Genomic DNA, 24,025 nt, shown 5'->3' with positions numbered 1-24,025 from the left:
GTTGTGGCATTGGGTCCTAAGACATTAAACATCCTAATGAATAAGATGATGCTATTTAATTGCCCAATCGTATGTAGCTGTTTAAACATATGGGCAACCTTCAAAAAAGCCATCCTGAGAATTCCTCCATTAGAGCACATTTTCATGATAAACTATAACATTATTGTGGATGAAACCACATGTGGACAACATATGAAAAGAAAGTCTTACACTGCACACATCCTGCTGTATATATATATATATATATATATATATATATATATATATATATATAGATAGATATATAATATATATATAATTATATATATATATATTTGGCACGCATTAAACCGTTTATTTGGCAATGGTTAAATGTTCAGGAACAATTCTAAACACTTAATACTTGAAAAACTTTTGAATGTATATGCCTGGTTTAACAGACCCTGGTTAGCACTAATCTTGGACTACTTTGCCTAAGTTAACATTAGGTAGGCTGACTAGAGCTAACCAGGGGCTGTGAAACCAGTCGGTAATCTATTAACAGCCCTGCTCACTCCCATTTGCTGTGTAATGGCATCATGACTAAATCTCTTCATTCTTATTCAACAATCACCAAAACCTAATGAATCATTTTACAAAACACATATATATATATATATATATATATATATATATATATATATATATATATATACAACCATATCTCCTATCAAACAACACCTATCTCCTATCTGACTTCACATCCCCTTTCCCTGCTCAATCCGGCACTTTCCAGTGCCCCTGTCCTGTATACTGTAATATGCTAGGACCCACATATTTGCCATTCATGACCAGCCCAGGTTAGAAGAAAAAGCAGTACAACAACCCCTAATAAGGCATTTAGTAAACTCCCATAATGAATGGGGGTTGGTTGTAGTATTAGAGTCAATTTCAAGGAAGTCTCTGAAACCCCCAGCAAGATATTTTAAGTCTTCATTCTGGAGTAGGAATGAGTTAAAACACCATTGTTTTGCACATGTGATTCCTGGAGCCAAGTTAGTTGAATACAGAACCGGAGAGTGATCAGAAATAAGAATTGGCAGTACATCTATGGAAATAATGTTATGCATAATAATTGGTGAAATAAAAATGTAGTCGATGCAGTAGTGTGATTTATGTCTATGTGAAAAGAATTTGACATCCTCAACACCATTGTTTCTCAAGTGCTATGCATCATATATATTTAGATCTTGTGCAAAGTTTTGAAAGCATCTGGAGGCAGGCAAGTTAAATCTCCCACCACAGTAAGTGCACAGTCAGGGAATCCTGATAGTTTGAGCCTGATGTTCTAAAAAAACAGAGGATCAAAAACATTGGGTGCATAAGATGATGCTAAGCATAATTTAACACTGTCAGGAGTTACCATTACTTGACAGAGACATCCGTCAGTATTGTTACTACAACCATTAATGGTAACATTTATCTTTCTGTCAACCACAATCAATACCCTGTTTATTCTAAACACAGGAGTGAGCAATGACTTTATAGGGTTTATTTTGAAATCAGCAGATATGAGATGGGCCTCCTGAATTAAAGCAGTTTTAATGTTTTTACAATGTAGAGGTCTAAGCGTTTGGCTCTTTTAATGGCCGAGTTAAGACCACATACGTTCCAGGACATATTATAATTAGCTGTTAAGGAGGTTTATAATTGTCAGTAAAGGACAACCCGCTCCCTATATACTGAGCACATATAACAAGGATGACAAAGTTAACAGACAGCAGTGAGAAAAGTAAACATATTCTGAAATTAGCATCGGACAGATCAAGTAAAGCGAAAGTATAACAGTACACTCCCAATTGATTGCATATTCCTAAATGCAATCTGCAATCCAAAAACAAACACAGAACTATTTTTACCAAACCGACTAGCTGAGAGAAGCCGCAGCTCATAACGCTGCTGTGACCCTCATTGCCAGAACAAAAACAAAAAAATATTAGCTTCCGTGGTTTCAAACCAAGATGCAAAACGCACACCCAAAAACCCAATTATAATGAAGCACCTCCCATTTGGGTATATATCGTTTATTAATGTTGGTATTCTTCCAGGGTCTTAATTCAAAAAGGTTTTAAATATATATATATATATATATATATTATATTATAATATATAGATATATGATATATATTATATATAATATATTATGTATATAAAACACACACATACACATACTAGAATGGCAAAATTTGGTATAAATAAGACTGCATAAATAACACCATCCTAATATAAATAAATGTAATGAGAAAAAAAATCAATTATGTTCCCCCCATATAAATGTAACTCACATCGTTAACAATAACTGAAGTTCATTTCCAGTGAAGCATGTCCTATGCTGTAAAGTCAAGCTAGTCAAATGCAGCAGTTTATTATTCAAAAGCCAAAAAAGAGAAAAAAGAAAGAAAAAATGTAATATCCAACTCCAGTGTTGAAACTGATGCAACATATTTATTCCATATATTGAATATTAGACTTCTATAGCCCTGAGACCAATCTTTCCACTTGTGCTGAATTGAACAGACTGGATTGGTCATCGTGAATGATCTTCAGTTTTGCCGGGTACAGCAGAAAGTTCTGAACTCCAAGCTACTTGAGAGATTTCTGCACGGGGTGAAACTCTTTCTTTGATGGGCAGTAAAAGTAATCCGGGAAAAAAAAGAAGAGAGCTGCCGTCCTGCTGAGGTGGTGTGTCTAAATTTCTGGCAGCTGGAGGATGAGCTGCCGATCAGTATCACAAAGTAGTTTAAAAATAAAGGTGCGAGGTCTGTCTCTCTGAGCGCTAGATCCATCATAAATGTGGTGAGCCCTCTCAATTTCAGTAGGCCTGGTCACAGAGGGCAGCCACAGTGGTATGAAATTTTGTAGGAAGTCAATAGGGTCACCCCCCTTGGTACCCTCCATCAAGCCAACTATCCACAAATTTGATTAGGGTTTCTATCCTCCATCTCAGCCAGGCGAGATTTAAGTAAGGAAATCTCTGTATCTGATTCTTTTAATGCTAAGGTTTTGGCGCTAGGCAGCCTGCAGAATATCTACTCACTTGTTCTACTTATTAACAGAGGACATCCCACAATTAAATCTCTCAGCGAATTAAGCTTAGTTTCTGTTAGCCAGGACAGTGTGTGGCCCTGTGAATCCTCATAGCTGAGCTCCGTTATCTTCAGTGCTGCATTGTCAGAGATATGTATCTGCTTTCTGGCTCTTTTACCCTTGATTTTTGTAGTTGGGTCCTGTGGCAAAGTGCCCGCCCCTGTGTGTCTTTTGTGTTGTATGTTGTGTGTTAATGTTGGCGTATAGTCATTGGTACATGAGATATAAACGAGTCCTTGTAACACGAGTGTTTAAAATGTATATTTGTATTTAGGCATGAGGATTGCACAGCACTTCACGTGCAAGAAAAAAGTAATTTGTGAGCACAGGGAATTGCACTTTATTAATTCACGTGCAGTTGTACCGCGACTCCAATTGAATGATTGATTAGCAATCGAGTCTCTGTACAGTTGCATAAAAGCAGCATGTTTTCACTCACTCAGGGTTGTGTGTTTGGTGAGTGGAGAACGGGATTGGAGAAGGAGTTAATAATCATAATAATAAATAGTAGTTAAAATATCAGCTCACCGTGTTTGTTTAGTCCGTTTTGTTTCATCTCTTTGTTTTGGTTACCAGTGTCGTGTCCTGTGTTTTGTTTGTCTTGCAAACTTTTATTTTCTGTCTGTCTGTGCACTATTAAATGCTGAGCGAGACCATTCGCTCAGCTTCACCAAACTCCATCTCTGTTGTTTATTTCCTGGTTTCTAGTCTGACGTCACTACAGCCGTCTTTGTGACAGGTCCATAGCTGACAAAACCCTTTTATTATAATTATTTGTTTATTCAGCAGACGCTTTTATCTAATTTGACTTGAAGAGATTAGGGTGTGTGAACTGTGCATTAGCTGCAGTGTCACTTACAACAACATCTCACCCGAAAAACAACACAAGGAGGTTAAGTTACTTGCTCAAAGTCACACAGTGAGTCAGCAAGTGAGGTGGGATTTGAACCGGGGACCTCCTGATTACAAGCCCTTTTCTTTAAACAGAAAAGGGCTTGTAATATTGGAATTTATCGCAATAAACATTTATGTAGATGTTGACCTTTTGGGAGACCGAAGTGTACATGAGATATTGAATGAGTTTAAATCGGACACCAATGATTAAAGTAGTGAAAAAAGAATTCAAATCACGTCCTGCAGTGTTATTATAGCTCACTTCCGAGGATCAACCGTTGACAGACATTTAGATTCAAGTATTCACTGAAAGAGAAAGGCAGAAATCCAGAGCAGCACCGTGACTGCTTTACTTGCAAAAAAACAAAAAACGGCATTTTGACCTGACAGAGGCATTTGTTCAAATATCCCTCTTGAAAAATTGGACACACAAAAGTTTCGTAAATTCTTCAGAGTGTAGCAAATGGTGGAGTGATGCCTTCATCAGCCCAGCTGACATGAATACTTACCTAAAGTTGCTGAGTATCACAAGCAGGAGATTATGGAATTGGTAAAACAGTCTGGTTGCTTGTCAGTGGTCACTGATGAGTCGACTGATGCTCAGGATCAGTATGGAATACACATTGTATTTGTTTTGCAAGACCTAAATGGTGAACATGCATCTGACATACTAGAACTGAAAGCTGTCCTTGCAGATACACTTTACCTACAGGCTGTTAATAACAACACCGTTTCACAAGCTATTAACACAGGCCCGGTAATTCTACACGTTGTCCAGCCGTAAACAGCATAGTCAGTTTGATATATAACTGATATTCCATAATGCAAAGTCAGTCTTGCCATTGTGAAGGGTAGCACAAATCTGGTATGGATACCTCCTGTTACTACCCTGGATAACAAAGGACGATTAAAAATAAATAAATAAAATAGAAAAACAGCACTGTCACCTCATGCTGTAGCAGGTCTAGTGAGTAAGGGTTTGCATGATTTGTGCTGTGTCATGATGAAAATGGGCAGTAGTATTTTACTTTACAATGTAATGAACAAACCAAGAAGTATAACAAATCGAATACAGAAAAACTGCACTTTCAATGGCAATGTACAGTTCAACATCTATATAAACTAATACCACCACTCCCTAGCTTGCAAAGCACCCAGGGAGTGGTGGGGGTATTGGGTTGGCAGGCAGGGAGGTGGTTGAAATCCTCCCTTATAATACACGTGGGAATGAGGCTGGAGCCATACATTGAGTAAGTGATGATTTAATTAGGCTCCAGTCATGGTATATGAAGGGTGTTAATGGCGTTGGGTAGAGAGTTAATGTTGGCGAAGGTGAGTTAAAGGTGAATGTAAATTGTGTGTTAGTGTGTGGGGTTTAGGGGAGTTCAGTGCGTGTTTTATTTAAAGCGACAGCTTGGTCTGAAACCACAAGGTGTATAAAGCATATGTCTTGTTTTGTTTAACTGTTGGTTTTGGCCACTGTGCCTGTTTATTTTGTTCTCATGTTTTGTTTAATATTTTTATTATTAAAAGTGCACACAAGTGCTTAAATTTGCACTTTTTTACTGAAGCTCACTTCCTGGTAGAAACAGCTTTGCCAGTGATGCTGGCCTGTTCACAGACCCCAACATGATTTTAAATTGTTTGGGAACACCCAAGGCAACATTATAACACATACCATTTGACCCACTGAAGTGCATATTTTCTTTTACTGTTGAGTTAAGGACTCCCAAAAATTGTTTTAAAATGTGTGGAATTATAACATAGATTTACCTATTTTAGTCTACTAAAATATTTTTTTACCTATTTTAGTCTACTACCTATTTTACCTACTTTTTTTATTAGCAGTGTTCCCCAAAAAGTCATTTTATAATGTATATTAACCAATTGGAATACTGTGTGCCAATAAGTGTCCTTTTGAGCTAAGGACTGTAAAACATTTTAAAATGTGGGGAATAGCCCAGGCAGCATTATCGCGCATAACATTACCTATTTTAGTGCATATTGTTTTATTGGCACAGTTTGTGCCAAAACCTCCCATTTAAATGTATAGTACCTCACTGAAATACTATATGCCAGTAAGTGTCCTGTTGAGTTAAGGACCGTGTAACAGGGCGAGCAGCCCTGTACACTATTTATGTTTAGAACAGGGTTTCCCCCTCCGCCCCTGTACTTTTGTATTTGTGTTTAATTATTTATTTTTTTATATAAATGTCGTACAGTGTTATCATCTCAAACCCGGTCCTCAGAACCCTGGTGTCTTCTGGTTTTCATTCCTACTGAGCTCTCAATTCTAAGCAAATTATTATTTTTAATTAAAGGTTTAGTTAAGTAATTGAGAACTCAGTTAGAATGAAAACCAGAAGAGTAGTAAGTAGCTCTGATCGAGATGTTTGGAAAACCTATGTGTCTGAGTTATTAATTGCTATCTAGACGAACGTATGTTTAGTTTAGTTTCACGCTACTAAAAACCAGTTATTCGCTCAATTTTTCAGTTATATTTTCTTCTTAGGATCCTGTAGACTCAGGGAACTTGTCCACAACTAACAGGACCCAGCATTTGTTTGGCACCTGCCAGAGGTGTCTTCTCATAGGAGGGCTGTTCCATTCAGACTGAAAGGCAAGATGCTAGCGTCATCCCCTTAAATATGTATTTGAACATTTAATTATGTTGTCCTTTTGCTTATTGAATAATCATTTTTTTTAAAGGCTTCATTTTGTTACCAGTGTTGACAAACAATGGCTGATAATTAAATTTCAATTTTAAGTAGGGTTATGGTGGGCAGGGAAATGTCATGGGATAAAAAGGTTTTGGTAAATTGCTTGGATGCTTGGTGATGTAGTGGACTACGGCACTACTATAGCTTTTCACCACTAGAGGCCTGGGTCACATCTTAATTTAGCAGCTGGTGGGCAGTAAGTAGTCACATCACAATCCATTTTCTCACAGTTTGCCACAGTTGACAGCTTCTGATCAAGTGAGATTTGTAGGTGGTGGGGTTTGGCATAAATCTCCCAAGAAGCTTACATAGTGTCTATCTGCACCCTGCCTGTTCATGAGAACAAAAATCCAACTGCATCAATATAAAAAAGATTGCATGTGTGAGTGAAGACAATAGGATGACTATGTTAATGGGTCTAGAGTCAGCAGAAACCTGAAATTGTAATTTGTTAATTCTGTGACATGTACATTTAAGTTGAATGGCTTGGTAAAAGGTGGATTTTTCTTTAATTACAGAGTACAGATGTGTCTAAGACCTCAGGTCCTCCATCATACAGCAGATGGTCCAGTTCACAGACACATCAGGTAACAGCAGTTTGGCAGGGACATTAAACAGTAATGATCAATATTGAGATATCAGTTCAATTTGTTATTTGTTGTTTTTAAAGTGTTTTACTCATCTGTCACACAGTTTCAATAAAGCAGTGTAGAACACCATGTGGGGAGTGTGCTCGATGGTAAACCAAGTAGAAGTCTTACGGGAAAGGAGGCTTTATTATGTGTGGACCAACATAGAGGAGAAGGCTGCAAGTCTGCTCCATAATGTTGCACCTCCAGGGACTTTTCAAATTGGCAAAATGCATACAGTTAATTAAAGAAAACGATTAGTTCAACAGAGCAATGATAGAGGAAGTAGTGGCAATGGTATTGTAAGGATTTCATGACAAAAGTCTTAATTTTCAATAGGCTATTGGGTTCTAATTGAATAATAATAATAATAATAATAATAATAATAATAATAATAATAATAATAATAATAATAACTTTGGTATGATAAGGACTTTATAGAAGCATTGTTTTATTGGCATTGTGTTTTGATGTAGTTGAAAACAATTATGTTTTGGGGTTTTTTTGTGTTGTGTTTTTTTTTTTTTTATTTTACAAAACAAGTTTAATTGTACTCCCCCAAAGCAGACTTTTATTAGAAGCGTATATCTAATTAGATTTGTGCATGCTTATTTGCTTTGGGTTCACCTAACAGATATTTGATGAAACCAGGCATGTGTAGCCCCCTGAGTGATGATTAGAACATTTTAATTAAAAATAATAAAACATACTCCATTTGTTAATGTTACAAAACCGAAGAAGCAAACTAGGCGAGAATATTTAAGAAACCTGTTTTTCTCCGTTCAGAAAACGGAACAAATGCTTGGCCAAGTGGATCATATTCACAAAGCTATTCGCAAAGCTCATGAGTCAGTAAGAAACAATTAAGAAGCCTGTGTTTATGAATAGTAAACTAAATATCCACCCAGGTGTGTTTTAGGGACCAGTTAGACTTTTTAGTGATTTCTGGTGAACAGGTAAAAGCTGACGGATGTGCAAAATGATACACTGTTAAAGCAGCTGCAACACCGAAGGTACAGGTGCTTTCATGTGTATTCTTTATCTAGCCAAATGTAACTGGAATCTTGAGATGTGGATCTCGGCCCACTAAGCAATGAGCTCACTTGGTCAGTTGGTCTTGTTTGATACAGTACTGTGTGCACATGGCTAGAAGTTTTTTGTTTGTTTTTAATACATCGCTAACATATTTGTTTTGTGTAGAACGGGCATCTTGCCCCGAGAAACATAACTTCCCCCGAAGTTTTAAGTCAAACTTTTGTACGTCTTTATAGGTCCATTAGTTTCGTTATTTCGAATATATATATATATATATATATATATATATATATATATATATATATATATATATTTATTTTTTTTTGTTATTTGTGTGGGGGAAAAAAAACAACAACAAAAAAAATGTAATTATTAGAATGTTAGACATATTATGGTTATATTTTATGTAATAATAATGTCCTAGACAACAGTGTAAACCAGCAATCTTGCTTTAACAAAGTAATATTCTTGCTCAATATACAAATATAGTTCATTTATAAAGTTTTTAAATAGATTTGCTTTAAAACGCATATCACCTAAATAGTTGTGACAACAAATACTGCACAGTTTTCATATGCTTTCCAGTCGTGACCTCTGAGGCTTCATGCTCAACTTGGTTACACAAAGAATCACAAAGACTCATGCAGTAAAAGATTACTGTACCTCTTTCACACTTTCTGAAGTCTGGCAGGGCAGCAGGTGTTAGAAATGATTGACACCCAGCTTGCTTGCTTGCTTGCTTGCTTGCGTCTTGGATATCACCACCTCAGCCACAGTCCATCCAGCTGTTTCAGCTAGTCACGCTGTTACCAACAGTTTTCAGTGATGTTTCGTAAAGAACCGAAGTCGGCTCAAAATAAATAAGTAATCTAAAAGGCTGAATACTGAGTGATGTAAAGAGAATTATAACTCACTTCTGACTGTGTGTTCCTTCTTAGTTAACTGTACAACTAAATCTCAACCCATTGTATTTTCTCTCTTTCTTTACCTCTTACACATTCCTATTCTTTACCTAATACACACACATATATTATATACATATACTATAATTGTAAATCTCGAAAAACTACTCACTTCTAAATCTTTTGTAGTCATTTTTGTATTACTATAGTATAAATACATGTTAATTTGGATTCATATGTTGTTTTTTTCTGACTTTATGTGAACGAAAAGACACACATCTGCCCGTTTTCCCATTGGAAATAGTGATATTTTGAAATATCACTGTCCTGGTCACAAAAGCAAAGTTTGTGGGGAATAATAGCCATTTTCTATACTTTCGAGGCATAAGCAATTAGGAAATAACACTTACTACCCAGGAACAAAAAAATAAAAATAAAAATTGTTACATGGTGTTATTATTCCCTATTACCATCCAGCCCTTTCTTGTTGGCCCTGTGTCCTCTGCAGCAGTTTGCTTTAAATTGGAAGTCTACCCCATCTGTGTGGAAGAGTAATGAACTATCCAGCTGTGGCAGATGACTATATTATTAATATGAAATTTGATTAGTTCTTTTTTCAGGTAATACCTTTGCCATGCCATCCAGCCTGAATAGTAACACCTTTTGAGCATGAAAAGTTATTGCCCAGGGCCTCCAGAGATAAATATTGGTGTGGCAAATAACTAGATGAGGCCCATCAAGAGAATGACCTTGGTGGGTCTCCATCAGTGTGGGGAAGCTATTAAAAAGGCAGACAAAATGATTATTTATGTAAGTGTCCAGTACAAATGAAAAGAGGTTAGGGTGATGTTGTGTAATGCGCTGGTGAGACCACACTTAAAATACTGTGTTCTGTTCACCACATTACCAAAATTACCTTGTGGCCTAGGACAGTGTCTAACACACTGCAACTAGACTAATTCTAGGGCTTAATGGCATGAGGTATGAGGTTGAGGGAAGTTAATTTATTCAGCCAGAACAAAAATGAATTAGGGGGCACTTGATTGAACTCTTTAAAATCTTAAAAGGGCTTGACAAAGTTAACCTTAACCAATATTTTAAGTGCAACACAGTTAGCAACCAGTTACTAAGGACAGGTTGAGCACTGATGGGCTAAATGGCCAGATGTTGTTATGTTTTTGTGTGCTTTATGGTGCCAATCAGTGTGGAGTGAACAGGTGTGATGTCTGAAGACACCCTTGACAACAATGGCAGCGCACCTCAGTGTTCAACTAATAAAAACAATCTCGGCCTCTCTGACCGTGGTCCTTTTCCAGATTACAAATGGAACATAGCTTTGGCAGCCGAACACGACTAGAGTCCTCCCGTGAATGGACATGTCTGGCAACTGTAACTTTCAGAAAAACGGGTCTCAGCTGTAGCCGAACTATTTCCATGGATAACAGCTGCACTGTTTGAAGCAGCTCTTTGATTTAGGGAACGTTGCAGCACTTTCTCTGCTGCTAAAGCATATATCAGTGAAGTGTAATTTATATAATACTGAACAGTTAACCCTTTGAATGCATTTTTCTAACCATGCTAGTGAATGACAATGATACAAGCATTGATTTGAGTATGTTTTACACCAATAACCCCTTGAATATGTATTCTGTACCTCAGGGTTCTTAGTTGTATATTTCTATGTAAGATATGATCAAGTTTTGCCTGATAATACCAACTTAAAAAAACAACAACAAAAAACTAAACAAACAAATATATCTGACGCCAGGTCCTCTCTTGTCCAGGATTATTAAAGTGCTACAGAGCTACATTTTGTTTCTCTTGTTGGTTTATGTTTAGGGCCTGGAGATTTTGTTCAATCTGCCACTAGGAGGCAGGAGCTGATTAAACTCCACTCTTATTTCAGTTATGTAGGGGTGGGGTTAAGCTCAGTGTTGCTGCTGCCTCTGCTATTGTTGTAAAGGGTCTGGCTTCAGTAGCAGATTTATGTCAGAAAAATAGCTGGCCCATTTTTGTTACAGTTTTAACCCTTTTACTACCTACTGATTCTGTCTGTCTGGTAGAACCAAGCACCAGGGGCCATTTGTACTAATGAGATAAAAAAAAACAGGATCAGATATGTTGATACGTTAAAATGATCTCTGTTTCAATCTGAAGGAAATATTTTTGGATATCTCTGCAAGCAGGTTTTAAAGTTTATCAAGCTCTGATCCGATTCTGATCTTGGTCTGAAGCGAGATCAAAGTAGGATCAGATTTTGAGCCGAAACTGAGCTCAGGATCAGTGCTGATCCTTTTAGTGCAACCCAATACATCATAGGTGTAAGAGCAGAGCCTGGATCTAGGATCGGATCTGTTTAGTACAACTGGCCCCAGCAATACAGTGTCATCAATTTGCAAAGTATACTTTATCTGTATAGTGTAGATTTATAATGTTATTCTACAGGTAATGCAGTGTTAAAGGGACCACTTTTAATTATTCTACTGATTTATGGAAATCACAGTGGAATTTCCTTGTTGCTTGAATATTGCCTTATTGATTTCTTTGAATTGAAATCTGCCAGTAAATATGATCATTCATTTTTTTATGATAGCTTTGCAAAATAGTGCAAAAGGCTATAGATCTGTCACCAGATATTGTTATGATACTAATATAAGCTCAGAGTACTGTACGATATATGTACAGTACATGTGTATATGCCGTACACAGGTGTTGATGTACTAAAGTGTTGCAGCTGTCGCAGTAGTTGCGAATCAGTTGCAAACGAGTCGGAAGTCTAGGGTGAAATGTATTAAACATGCGCAATGCTGTTAGCGACTTTTTAGGTACTGCTTTGCGCCAGCAGTTTTTCTTTGCGGTTCATCCTTAGATTAATATGTAATTATGGGCATTCCTGCATAAATTTGCAAAAATGGGGTGGAGATGAGGGTTTTCAAATATCATAATGAGATGTACTAAAGCTGCCAGCAATTGCGACATTTAAGATTGCATCGATTTGTTCAGAACTTTTGAAAGCATGTTTTAAACAGTCGCAGTTGTTGCTGGCATTTCCCAGCGCGCTTTTTCATGTGCGTAGCCAGTTGTGCTCAATACATTTTTTAGGCGAACACCCAAATACCTATTTTTCCATAAAAACATGGTGTACTTACAAGCCTTGAAAACACATTTCTATGACATTTCTCGTTTCCTGAATGTGTTGGGAGCAGTAGACTGCACACGTGCCGCTAACCCCTCCAGCTCATTCTGAGCATCTGTGTAGGAATAGGAAGCACACCTAGTCTGTTAATGTGCAGGTGGTTTGTAATTGTGCACAATTTAGCACTGCACCACTGACTAACAAATAAAAACTGACAGTGTACATTTGGCTGTAGGCTACTCCTGTAAGTATCATAATTTGTCAATGCAGCACCACATTTTTTATTTGGTGGTGAGGGTGGGAGCCCCACAATAGAATTTGATTGGAATGAACTCCCTTTCATTATTAAAAAAAAAATGTTGCACGACTCTCGCAATGCTAGAGATCGCGCTAAGATGGCGGAACAAATAAAAGTGTATTTCAGCTCTCTTCATTAACATATTTTGTCTTAATACATACACTTTGCGATTTTTACCGACGAAAATGCACGTTGCGGTTTGTTTGCATTGCAACTGGCCCATCTTAGTACATGCTAGTTCCTTTTGTTTTGAAAGCAGTTAGGATTGCCATTGTATTGTATACCTCAATATGAATGTGTTGCCCAATTGAAGACAGCAGCATTTGAAATAGCAACCCGTCCTGCATTCGTTCGTACTTTGTATGGCTGTATCTCTGCAGATTCGTGTACATTGGGTTAAACTGCTGTAGCAGAGAGAAGATGCTCTGGTTTGTTGGGCAGTGGTGGCATTATGGTTATTATACTCTAAGTATGCCTAGCTTCCTGTTCAGCGAAGGCCTTGCTTATTCAGCTGTCTGGCATTATTCATGATCACAGCGTGGGACAGGACATTTTCTGCATTACACAGTTTTTATTGTAATGTCGCTAGTGGTGAGAATCAGTCTGACGGTTCTTTCAAGAACATGACTTCTGTTTTTTTTTTTTTTTTTTTTTTTTTTTTTTTTTGAACAGATGGTTATTAAATGGATGGCAAATGTGTTTCTTAAATTATCCCCATCCTCCCAACCCCCCAAAAGTAAAAACATGTGATCTTTCTTTCTAGTAGTCAATATGTAGTTGGAGAGTTATAGGGATAGCATGCCCAATCCTTGCCAGACAAAATAAGAGAACTGAATTCATGGTAGTTTACTTGTGTTAGTGCACTGCCTTTATGTGCCACATGCTACTCAGTATGTAGGCTGTATGTTTTTTTTTTTTAAGTGTTACTATATCTTTAAATAATCTGTTAATAAGTTATGTTGTTTGGTACCAGTAAAGTAACACAACCAAGCCAATTTTAAATATTGAAACAGTGACTGATCTGAATAACACTGCTCTTATGTTCATTCCACCAAAGATGATTTATTGACCCCTTTATTAGAATCACAAAATGGAATGGAAACAGGAATCTAGCAGATGTATAAGTTTCAAGGAATCCTGTTTACCATTTGAATTTGCATAATAGGATTATTTTTTTGTTTGTTGTCCCATCTGTTTTTTTTCCCATGGTATGTGTTCTTAATCATCATTTATTACTGTTTCTGTACTTGTGGCTATTTTGCATGTTTAACAAAGTCATCTCCAGCATACTTCACCTATTTACTGATGCACACCCACTCCTGGTAGTCATTTTTATAGCATCTTCAATACAGAAATTCCATATTGCTCAGGCTTGCGGCTTGCTCGGAGTCTGAGGTAAATTATGCTGGTGACTTTAAGCAGGCTGAATTTCCATAAGTGTAGAAACAGTAATAAATGGTGATTAAGAACACGTTTTAACCTTTACAGTGACATGGACAAGATTATCTGCATGTAGGCGATTTCCCCCTGTGTCACTAATACCTTTTAAAATAAAACAGTATTGGCATGGTGTAAAAAGTCGACACCTCTAACTTCACTGGTATCCAAAATCTCTTGAGTTGTAATCTTGTGAGGCTGGAAAATACACATGTGCAAGAGAACTTCAGTTCAGTCAGAAAACTTGATAGATTGTTTATTAAAACGTAGACTGGCCAACACTACTACATTGTACATATTTTACACTACAGTCTATAGCATTTGGCCTGTGATTGATGTTTACGTGATTTGATCTAAGATTAAAGAGAGCTCCCTCCAGTACCACCGCTTTGCTTAATTGATTCATCTGAGGATTGTTTTGCAGCTACCTACTTCATATATAGCTAAATGTATAACATTATTTTAATAATCCTCTTTCTCACAATGTAATTTGTTATATACCTATGTGTAAGAGACTGGGATTTAGCAGTGCCGTTTCTGAAACTGCTAATAAGCTGATACAAATCTATTTTATCCGTACCAGGGTGTTTTCTGTCATAAGGGACAGGCTAACCATGTCTTGACCCTGATATATTTTTAAAGACATATTTTAAAAAGACATACCGTACATCAGATGTTTCTTAACAGTTTTAACATTTACCTGAATGTGTTGGGAGTTCATACAAAGCTTGCTATCTTTGCACAGTTTGACCTTTGTAAATAATAAACATACAGTAGGATCAAGTTTGAGCCAAATGTTCTGCTGCTGTACATGTCAAGGAATGTTGGGGGTGAGAGTTTGTTTTTAAGTGCATCTTAAAACCCAAGGCATCATATGAGTAACTTCTGTCTGGAGGGAAATCAGCAGGGCAAATGAAAGTTAAATCAAATGTATTTAGTCTTGTGAAAGAGAATGAGAGTGCTGTCAGATGGCAAGTTTCTAGTACGCCTTGGAGGAATCATGGTCGGAATTATAGTCATTGCCAAAAGCAAGGACAAAGAGTAAAATTAACAGTTGTCAACAGGCACTTGATGCTGTCTGGGTTTCATAAGTACATGCTGGAATGATAGGAAATTTGATGTCCCCCTCCTCCCCTCACAGCCTGTGGAAAAATGACTATCCTGTTGTCGTATGTCAATTATTTCCTTTAATGTGCATTTCATCAAAGCTGGATAAGTAGCATGAACTTTAGTGTGAGTGAGAGGGAGCAGTGGCAGTGCATTAGCATGCCATGCCTGTCCTTAATGTTACAAATTATGTTAGTAATGCTTATCTGTCGACTGACATTTTTGGGGGAAAATATTTACAGTAGCTGGCTCCTGGACCCTGCCAAGAACAGCACATGCCCTGATTATTGCTATATAATGCAAAAAAAGTAAATGGGACCAAATTATTTGTTAAAACAAAATAACTTTGCACTATTTTTATCTTTAGAAAAACACTAACAAAACACTTAGGGTAGTGTAACGACTCAAACTTGTGCCCAGGTTGTTTTACTGGGTATGTATGTTTTACGTTTTACTATGTTTTATATTGTCAGTTGTTTTTTTTCTTCTGTTTACTACTTATTCCTTGACGAGCAGTAACCCACTCCAGGTTGTCCGGTAAGACAGATGTGTGTAAGATATGTCTGTCGTGGGTTATTGCTTACCTTATAGTCTGAACAAGCCGCAATGAAACAGCTGCTGTCTAAAACATGTAGCGTACATTTTACTGTTAGTAACAGATCTTAACATAACAAAATGCGTGGGATGTGGTTTTCGAAAAACAAAAAAGCTGTACAATGCTTTACTACAAATGGGTGTGTACACTCTGCTTTACCAAGAGGAATATCTGCCAGGTGCAAATTTTAATAAAGTCAAGAACAAAATCTTATTACGTGTTTAGACTTTAACGTATGAGACTCCACACAGTCCCTCAAGGCTATTATCTTCACTGTCAGTTCAGAATAATTTGTATTCATATTTAAATGTCAGCTTTATTATTATTATTTTATTATAATGCTGCCTTAAAAAAACAGTGTTTTATCTGCTTATTTACAGCTGCTCTGAATTTAGTATAGTCAGTTTATTTTAATCTTGTGTCAAATGATTCCTGTATTTTGATAATGGTTCTGGAGGAAACTGTCAACGACACGGAATACAAGTTTCGATGTCTCATTTTAGTATTAGCAATTAGCAATACTTAGCAGAGGCAAGCAAACACAGTGGGTTAGCCTGTTTATAAGTGGTTTTGTTTCAACAAGTTTTAGGTAAGTGCAGACATCTTTTTTTTTTTTTTCGTAACAATCGTTTGTGTTGGAAGCTTGCTGTTTGTTTTGTTTAACAGTTTTGCTATATGTATTTGGGCCCTGTAGCAGATTAGCTGATATTAGTTGATATTTTTTATGGTGCCCACTAGAGGGTAACAATATAAATCACAGGCAATACTGGAATAAAGGATAATCTAATGTATTAATTGTCAAATAATAAAATTAGCAAATTAGCAAATTCCATTAGACCTGGACTAGACCCGGGACTGGATGGCGTAGTGTAAAAGCTGCACAGACTTTCTCCCAGTGCACATCTCAATACATAAATCTGAATCAGAAAACATTATCTTCATGCCAGAAAAATGTTTACCTCTGATGAATAGAACAAAATATATATATATTTTTTTAATCTTCTGCCTAACTAAAGAAAGTTGAGTTACTGCAAACCAAACTTGTGAAAAACATAAACGTAAATTTTATCAGATAGTGGCCAAATTAAATCTGCTGGTACAAAATCAAGGCATCCGTAACTAATAAGGGCATAATAGTGCTGAATTTAGTAGTACATGAAGAGATTGAAAAAGACTTCTATTGTGCCGTTGATCATTGAAATTTGTGTTCATCATATAGTGTCAGAGCGCATCAGTGCCCCTAAACAAACTATGAAAACACAAGGAAAAAGTTTATATTGATGATAATATATCAATGCTTAGAAAAGTTGAGCTAAACATAGTTACAAAACCTGATAACATGATATTTTTCTTTGAGCGTCTTCTGCTTTACAGTAGAAGAAAAATACAAACTTCTTTATAGAACTATTTTGCACCAGCAGCTGCATACCAAATCTGAAATATATCCAACATAAAATAAAAAAAAAAATCTTCAAATCGGGAAATCACAGAGATTACAGATTGATTTAGAAAACAAGCCCTCACCTTCGACCTGTAGAATCAATGTTTACAGAAATGGCAAAATTTTGTTTTCCCTAATATTTCAAACACAGTGCTGAAGTAACATAATTATTTTTTTCAGAAAAGTTAGGAAATGTAATTTGAGCTGTTTCAGGTGGTCAGATACATATGACACTGATAATCACTGACACATGATCCCCAGTACCTTATGAATGGCATGTAAAAGTGCACTCCAGATGTTTACAGCACATTTTATTTGACAAATGGAAAAATACAAGTTTGGCAAAGTCCTTAGCCACTAAAACGATACATTTGAAGTTAGATAATCTATAGGGTAGGTTGTTTGACAGCTTTTTGTGGGTGTGGGTGGAGGTTGTAGGTCATTAGACTAATCAGTGAGGAAAATGGTTTGTTCACATCTGAAAACAACCTTTGGTTTACCCTGGAGATGCCCCCGGATAATTTAAATGGCCCTTTTCTGCCAGGGAAGTTCTCTTTAAATATTTAATAGGCCACTTTTCCATATCATCTGTGAGATTTTAAATTGAAACCAACAAAGATTGGAATTTAACTGTGACCGAACTGCCATGTTAGGGTTGCCGTGGAAACCTTAGCGTTAAAGAATGAAATATTGGTTCCTTTTTGTACTGGGGTGAAAGTTATCTTGCCATGCTTAATCTGTGGAAAATGTGAATGGATCCCACATGCTGAAATCAAAGAAGCTCTTTATTGAACCCCTCAGAGTGAGAAAAGATTTAAAAACAAAACCGAAAACTAAATGAATTTCACACACCATTTCCCAGAATGTGATGTGTGCGGTTTTATGTTGATATAACCTCCTGTGATAGGGAGAGAAGGAATTTAAGCTGTAAGTCTACCTCCCAACTAGGACGGACGCTTGGTAAGGTGAGTGGTGTGCTTTCCCAGAGACGGCCCAACTCGATGCTAGGGCGAAACCGGAAGCCGGCCATCTTGGGGAGAAAGCATGGCTGCAACAGGGCTAAACAAATCCATTGTGATCCGCTGTGGGCCGTGCAGCGATTGGATAGAGCGTGGCGCTGGGCTCATTGCAGGGAGGAGTCTGGCAGCACACCTGTGCAGCTACGTAAGCATGACCCCTTACGCTGACAGTGACGCAACGCACCAGGCGCGGTGTGTTTTTGTTTGTGTGTTTCAGAGGACTGAGAGCAGAGCTGCAGCAAGAAAGCTAACACAACCCCAAGGCATTCTCCTCACAACACAGCACAGCGCAGCCCTTGAATACCAGTGCACAGTTTTGTGCACGGAGAACAGGAAGCACAGTTTCGTGCTGGAATACCATAGCAGTTATTATTATTGTTGTTATTATTAGTGTTATTATTTTGGGACTGTACCCTGTATTACACACTGTTACCAGTTGTGGTAGAGATGCAATTATTATTATTATTATTATTATTATTATTATTATTATTATTTATTATTATTATTATTATTATTATTATTATTATTATTATTATTTTTGGACAGAGCTTCCTAAGAGTTTGGAATATATTATGTCTATCCCAGTGTAACTAGATTGTTTTTTTAATTTCCCATTTTTCTATACAGATTTAAACACACTTTGCAAGCACTGGCTAAAGTATGGTAGTGAACACAGAGTGTTACAGAGAAAACTGATTGTTTAAATATACCACAGTATTATTGAGGATACAAAGAACAACACATTTGTGAATCCAGCCTGAAAATCCTATTTGAAACCTAAAGCCTCTCAATCATTATTTAGTGAAGGTGGAATAGAAAACCAAAGACGTGAAGTCCTGGGAGCATGTATTCGTATCTCGAGGAAAGCTGTGTTGGCAGTAGTCCTCTACAGTCCTCTACAGTGACACTGACAACACAGAGACTCTTTTTTGGAAAATTTGTTGGGGCTTGACAGGGTGGTCAGGCATATGGCATCATTCATCACATCATTAAGCCATGCATCATTTTTAATTGCATCATAATAATAAATGGCACGAGACACCATTAAAATGTTATTTAATATATATTTGCTTAACCAATCTTCATTCCCCCTGCAGACATGGATCTTAATAGCCTGATGTAAACAGCATTATGTTCTATATACAATCTTGTATTTTATAAATCACAATAAATAATATAGCTGTGCAAACTGTGATGTGGAGCATGGCTTTGTAGGACTGCTCTAAAAAATATAGATTTATGTGGAATTTATTCAGAAGTTATTACATTTGAATATGCATGTACTCATTAGTTGTGTGAAGTCTTTTGTAATTTGTGTATTTTTCAATATTCTCTTGAAAAATGATTGATCTAGAATACATTATTTCACACAGGTATGAAATACAGACTTTATATTATTTAAGGAAACATATTTTGTTTGTCAGAATTTTTTAGAATAGCACTAAAATGTATGAAGCCGGTATGATAATTCTGCCTGTACATTGTCACTTGGTGGAGGTGCCCTAAAGCAGTATTATTGATACTGTGAATAGTTCATCCTTTTCAATGTTGTATTGATTAGCAAGTAACTGAATATGTAACAATTTTATGTATTTAGTCAATCCTCCCTTATTTGTCGTCAGATGACTTTTTATGCAGTTGGCAAAAGGAGGGACCCTAGTTAGATGTTGCTGGCGTTTTGTAAAGGTTAACGGGCAAGGTTTTAATTTTTTATATAGTGTACATAGAACACACCATTGTTTATTTATCCAACAATATGAAGTAATGTCACTTTTTTATTTATACAGTAGCCTATCACAGCTAATGGGCGACCCATAATTTATTATTTTGTTTGCACTGACGTCACAAATACAGGTGTACCTAAAGCACGTAATATGCATTGAACAAACAAGTTGTATTTTCTGGTTATATTCCAGTGAGGGCCTGCACATCAAATGCAGGTGGTAGACTGTAATTTAGGGCACTTTGACACCTAGTTTGTTTGACTTTGATATGCATTGAAGCGTGGTTTGGTTCGCTTTCAGAGATATGTGGAACCTCAGAGAACCACATAATCGCACCAGGATGCGCATCAAACCAAGTGAACCGATATCACATGAAATTGTCATCTCAGTTTGCTTGGTAGTGGACTGTGCTTTTACCACTTTGCTCTGTTTCAGTGGTTTCACTTTGGCTGCAGCTTTCTCCGGGAGATGAGACGCTTCAGCCAGACCTGAGGCAAGCACATTCCCTCTCCTTCTCGCACTTGGTTTGCTTGTCTGTCGCTTTGAACTGAACTCCCGACCACTGTTTAGCCAGGCTATTTATAGTTTAAAAACTGCTAATTAAAATGATCCACAAGTGGGAATGTTAACTTTTTATTTTTTTTTTTGGTACTTTATGCATGGTTTATTCATGGAAAGTTACCTTTTTGCTTCACTATATGTGCATTACAGAGAGGGAGTTGTTTTATTTTGTATTTTAGTCAGGCAGTATTTTATGTGTCCCACGGCCCCCCTCCTTGTGGGTTTTCGGCCATCCCAAAACTTTAAATTTCTTGTTCTTCAACCATTCTGATGTGGACGTGTTTGTGTGTTTCGGATCATTCAGCTTCAGCTCACTGATGGATGGCCTGACATTCTCCTGTAGAATTTTCAGATACAGAGCAGAATTTATGGTTCCTTCAATGTTGGCAAGTCGTCCAGGTCCTGATGCAGGAAAGCATCTCGAAATCATGATACTACCACCACCATGCTTGACTGTTGGTATGAGGGTCTTACTGTGGAATGCAGTGTTTGTTTTTTGCCAGACATAACGGGGCCCATTTTGGCCAGAAAGTTCCACTTTTGACTCATCTGTCCATAGAACATTGTTCCAGAACTCTTGACGATCATCCAGGTGCTTTTTGGCAAACTTGAAACGAGCATTAGTGTTCTTCTTAGTGAGCAGTGGTTTCAGCCTTGCTACTCTGCATGAATACCATTTTTTCTGAGGGTGGAGTCATGACCACTGATCTTAGCCGAGGCGAGAGAGGCCTGCAGATCCCTAGATGTTGTTCTAGGGTGCTTTGTGACTTCCTGGACGATTTTACGCCTTGCTCATGGAGAGATTTTGGCAGGATGGCCACTCCTGGGAAGATTCACTACTGTCCCAAACTTTCTCCATTTGGACAATATGGCTTTGACTGTGGTTTGATGGTGGCCCAGAGCCTTGCACATCAAACAAATGAAAGAAGCACCACACTTTGGTGTCATTTTTTCTCTCAGTTTCCCTCAATATCAGGGGTTTCCAGTCCTGGTCCTGGAGGGGATGTCCCTCCTGGTTTTTGTTCCAACTGTGTCCTAAATTACTTAATTGGACCAATTATTACCAATGATTGTTCTAATTAAGTAATTTAGAGTACAGTTGGAACAAAAACCAGGAGGGACACCGTCCCCCCAGGACCAGGATTAGACACCCCTGCTCTATATATTACTACAATTCACAAAAAGATTTGACCAAATTCAATGTGAAAAATTTGCAAAAATTGAGAAAATCAGACGGGGCAAATACTTTTTCACGGTACTATATGTATATATGTATATGTGTGTATGTATGTGTATATGTTTATGTATGAAGTTTATTTCATTGACAGTAACTACGATAAATGTAAATTTCACGCAAAAGGTTGTGCATAGAGGTGGTGGCAGGGAAGATGATGGAAACTGACAGTGAGTCAGACTCTGGTCTGATTCCATCTGAATGGTAGTGACTTTTACCCCACTGACACCCTCAGTGATGTCACTGAGGAAGAGGATTCCCCCTCTTCCATGGAAGAGCCCATTAGAAATCCAGAATGTGAGTCTGAGGAAACCTACATGCCCCAGGAGGCCAAGTGAGTATGTGCCAGTGTACAATTGGACACCCCCCAATAATGTACAGCCGGACAGACCACCCTTTATTGGTACTCCAGGTCTGAAGGTGGCTGCCTTCACCCCTCTGCAGTATTTCCAGATTTTGCTCACTAATCTAATCCTGTTGGAGCAGATAGTCACCATGACCAATAGGTATGCTACCCAGTTCCTACAGCAGCAAAGAGACAGTCTGGGGCCACAAATAGAAAGAAACAAGTGTCCCAGAACTGAAAAAAAAATATTGGACTCTGTTTAGAAATGAGAATTATTAGTAAGCCAACAATTTCCCTCTACTGGAGCACAAACCCTGTCCATGCAACCCCTGTTTCCTGCCTTGATGTGGAGGGATAGGTTCCAGATGCACCCAAGGTTCCTGCATTATAATGATAAAACCACTGCCCTCCCCAGAGACCATAGAGATCATGACAGGCTGTATAAACTACAGCCACTTATAGACAGCCCAAGTGAGAAATTTGTTGAAGTGTGCTCCCCTACTCAGCAACTCTCAGTGGACAAGTCTCTCATACTTTACAAAGGCCGCTTAATCTTTATGCAGTACATTCCATCAAAGCGTGCACGGTATGGAATAAAACTGTGCAAGTGCTGTGAGGCCACCACAGGGTACACCTTGAGATTCAGAGTGTACTCGGGGGCTGACACCCATCTCCAGCCTGCCGGCTGTCTCCTCGCCCTGAATATCAGTGAACAGATTGCATTGGACCTTATGAATCCCTTCTTTAATATGGGTCACAACCTGTATATTGACAATTATTATACAGGAATCCCCCTTCTGAAAACTTTTGCTTTTGACACTCCAGCTTGTGGGACTGTGAGGTCTAATTGGAAGGGGTTCCCCAAGCAGTTGGTGGCCAAAAAACAAAGCCTTGGGGAAACAACAGGACTGAGGTGTTAGGAACTGCTGGCTGTAAAATACACAGATAAGTGAGATGTGTACCTCCTTACCACTCTCCATGATGAGTCTACGGCAGCAGTTCCTGTGCAGGGGCAGGACCGCACAATCAGGAAGTCTCAGTGTGTGATTTGATTACAATCGCTGTAAGGGAGGAGTTGACAAGTGCGATCAGATGTTATAATGCCACCTGAAAAACCGTGGCTTGGTTCAAGAAACTAGGGCTGCACATGAATCAGATGGCATTATATAAAGCCTATGTGGTGTACCAGGCATCCACACAAGGCCAGGTTATGCCATTCCTGGACTTCATGACCACAGTCATTGCAGGTCTAGTATTCCAGGATAACGAGACACCAGACATGCAGGTAAAAGGCATCATGAGGCTCATGTTGGGCATGATGGAAAAAAAGTTTTATTCAGAGAGAACTTCCACTGTTGTAATCAGCAAGAGAGCTGATTGCATTTGGAAAAGTGCAATGTGGAACCAATAAAACTCTAGAGTGGATAAAGCTGCTAGTGAACAAAACACACATATTTGAATTCACTTTAAATAAAACTCAAGTTCGCTTGCATTTTTCTGGTGTCAAACGAACCAAAGCAAACCTGAAAAATGAGTTTGTTTGCAAGTGAACCATGATTCGAATCGCTTACAAGTTGTGAATGTGCCCTTAGATACATACTGCAGTACTTTTACTACATTATTCTAACTGTGGAATGTTGTGCGGTAGAAGGTTAAATCTCCTGAGATGTTGCAAATGCTATTTGACCAGTTGATCAACAACTGATAAAAAGCAGATTAAAATAGTAATTTATATTTCTGTCGAGGATGTGGCGCTGTTGAATCCCTGTGCCATTGGCAAGCAACCGCTGGAAGCCCCGTTTGTCTTTCATATTTGCATGATTTTAATAGAAGTGGTCAGTA

At 37.8% G+C, this 24,025-nt stretch overlaps 1 protein-coding gene across 5 annotated transcripts in view; it reads left to right on the top strand.

Moving 5' to 3' along the window:
- The window catches only part of rbms3 (RNA binding motif, single stranded interacting protein), a 362,894-nt gene that overhangs the window by 30,838 nt on the left and 308,031 nt on the right, over positions 1-24,025 (top strand). For 3 of the 5 annotated variants that reach the window (XM_041244823.1, XM_041244820.1, XM_041244821.1), the window contains exon 3: positions 7,238-7,306. The exons of the other annotated variants lie outside the window; for them this stretch is intronic. In XM_041244823.1, the coding sequence (XP_041100757.1) occupies positions 7,238-7,306 (69 nt within the window). The remainder of the gene's footprint in view (positions 1-7,237; positions 7,307-24,025) is intronic. 5 annotated transcript variants of the gene reach the window in all.

Source organism: Polyodon spathula, chromosome 3 (assembly GCF_017654505.1).
Source record: "Polyodon spathula isolate WHYD16114869_AA chromosome 3, ASM1765450v1, whole genome shotgun sequence".
NCBI classification, from domain to species: domain Eukaryota; kingdom Metazoa; phylum Chordata; class Actinopteri; order Acipenseriformes; family Polyodontidae; genus Polyodon; species Polyodon spathula.
The sequence above is the reverse complement of the archived record's forward strand: the minus strand, read 5'-3'. Positions and strand labels throughout refer to the sequence as shown.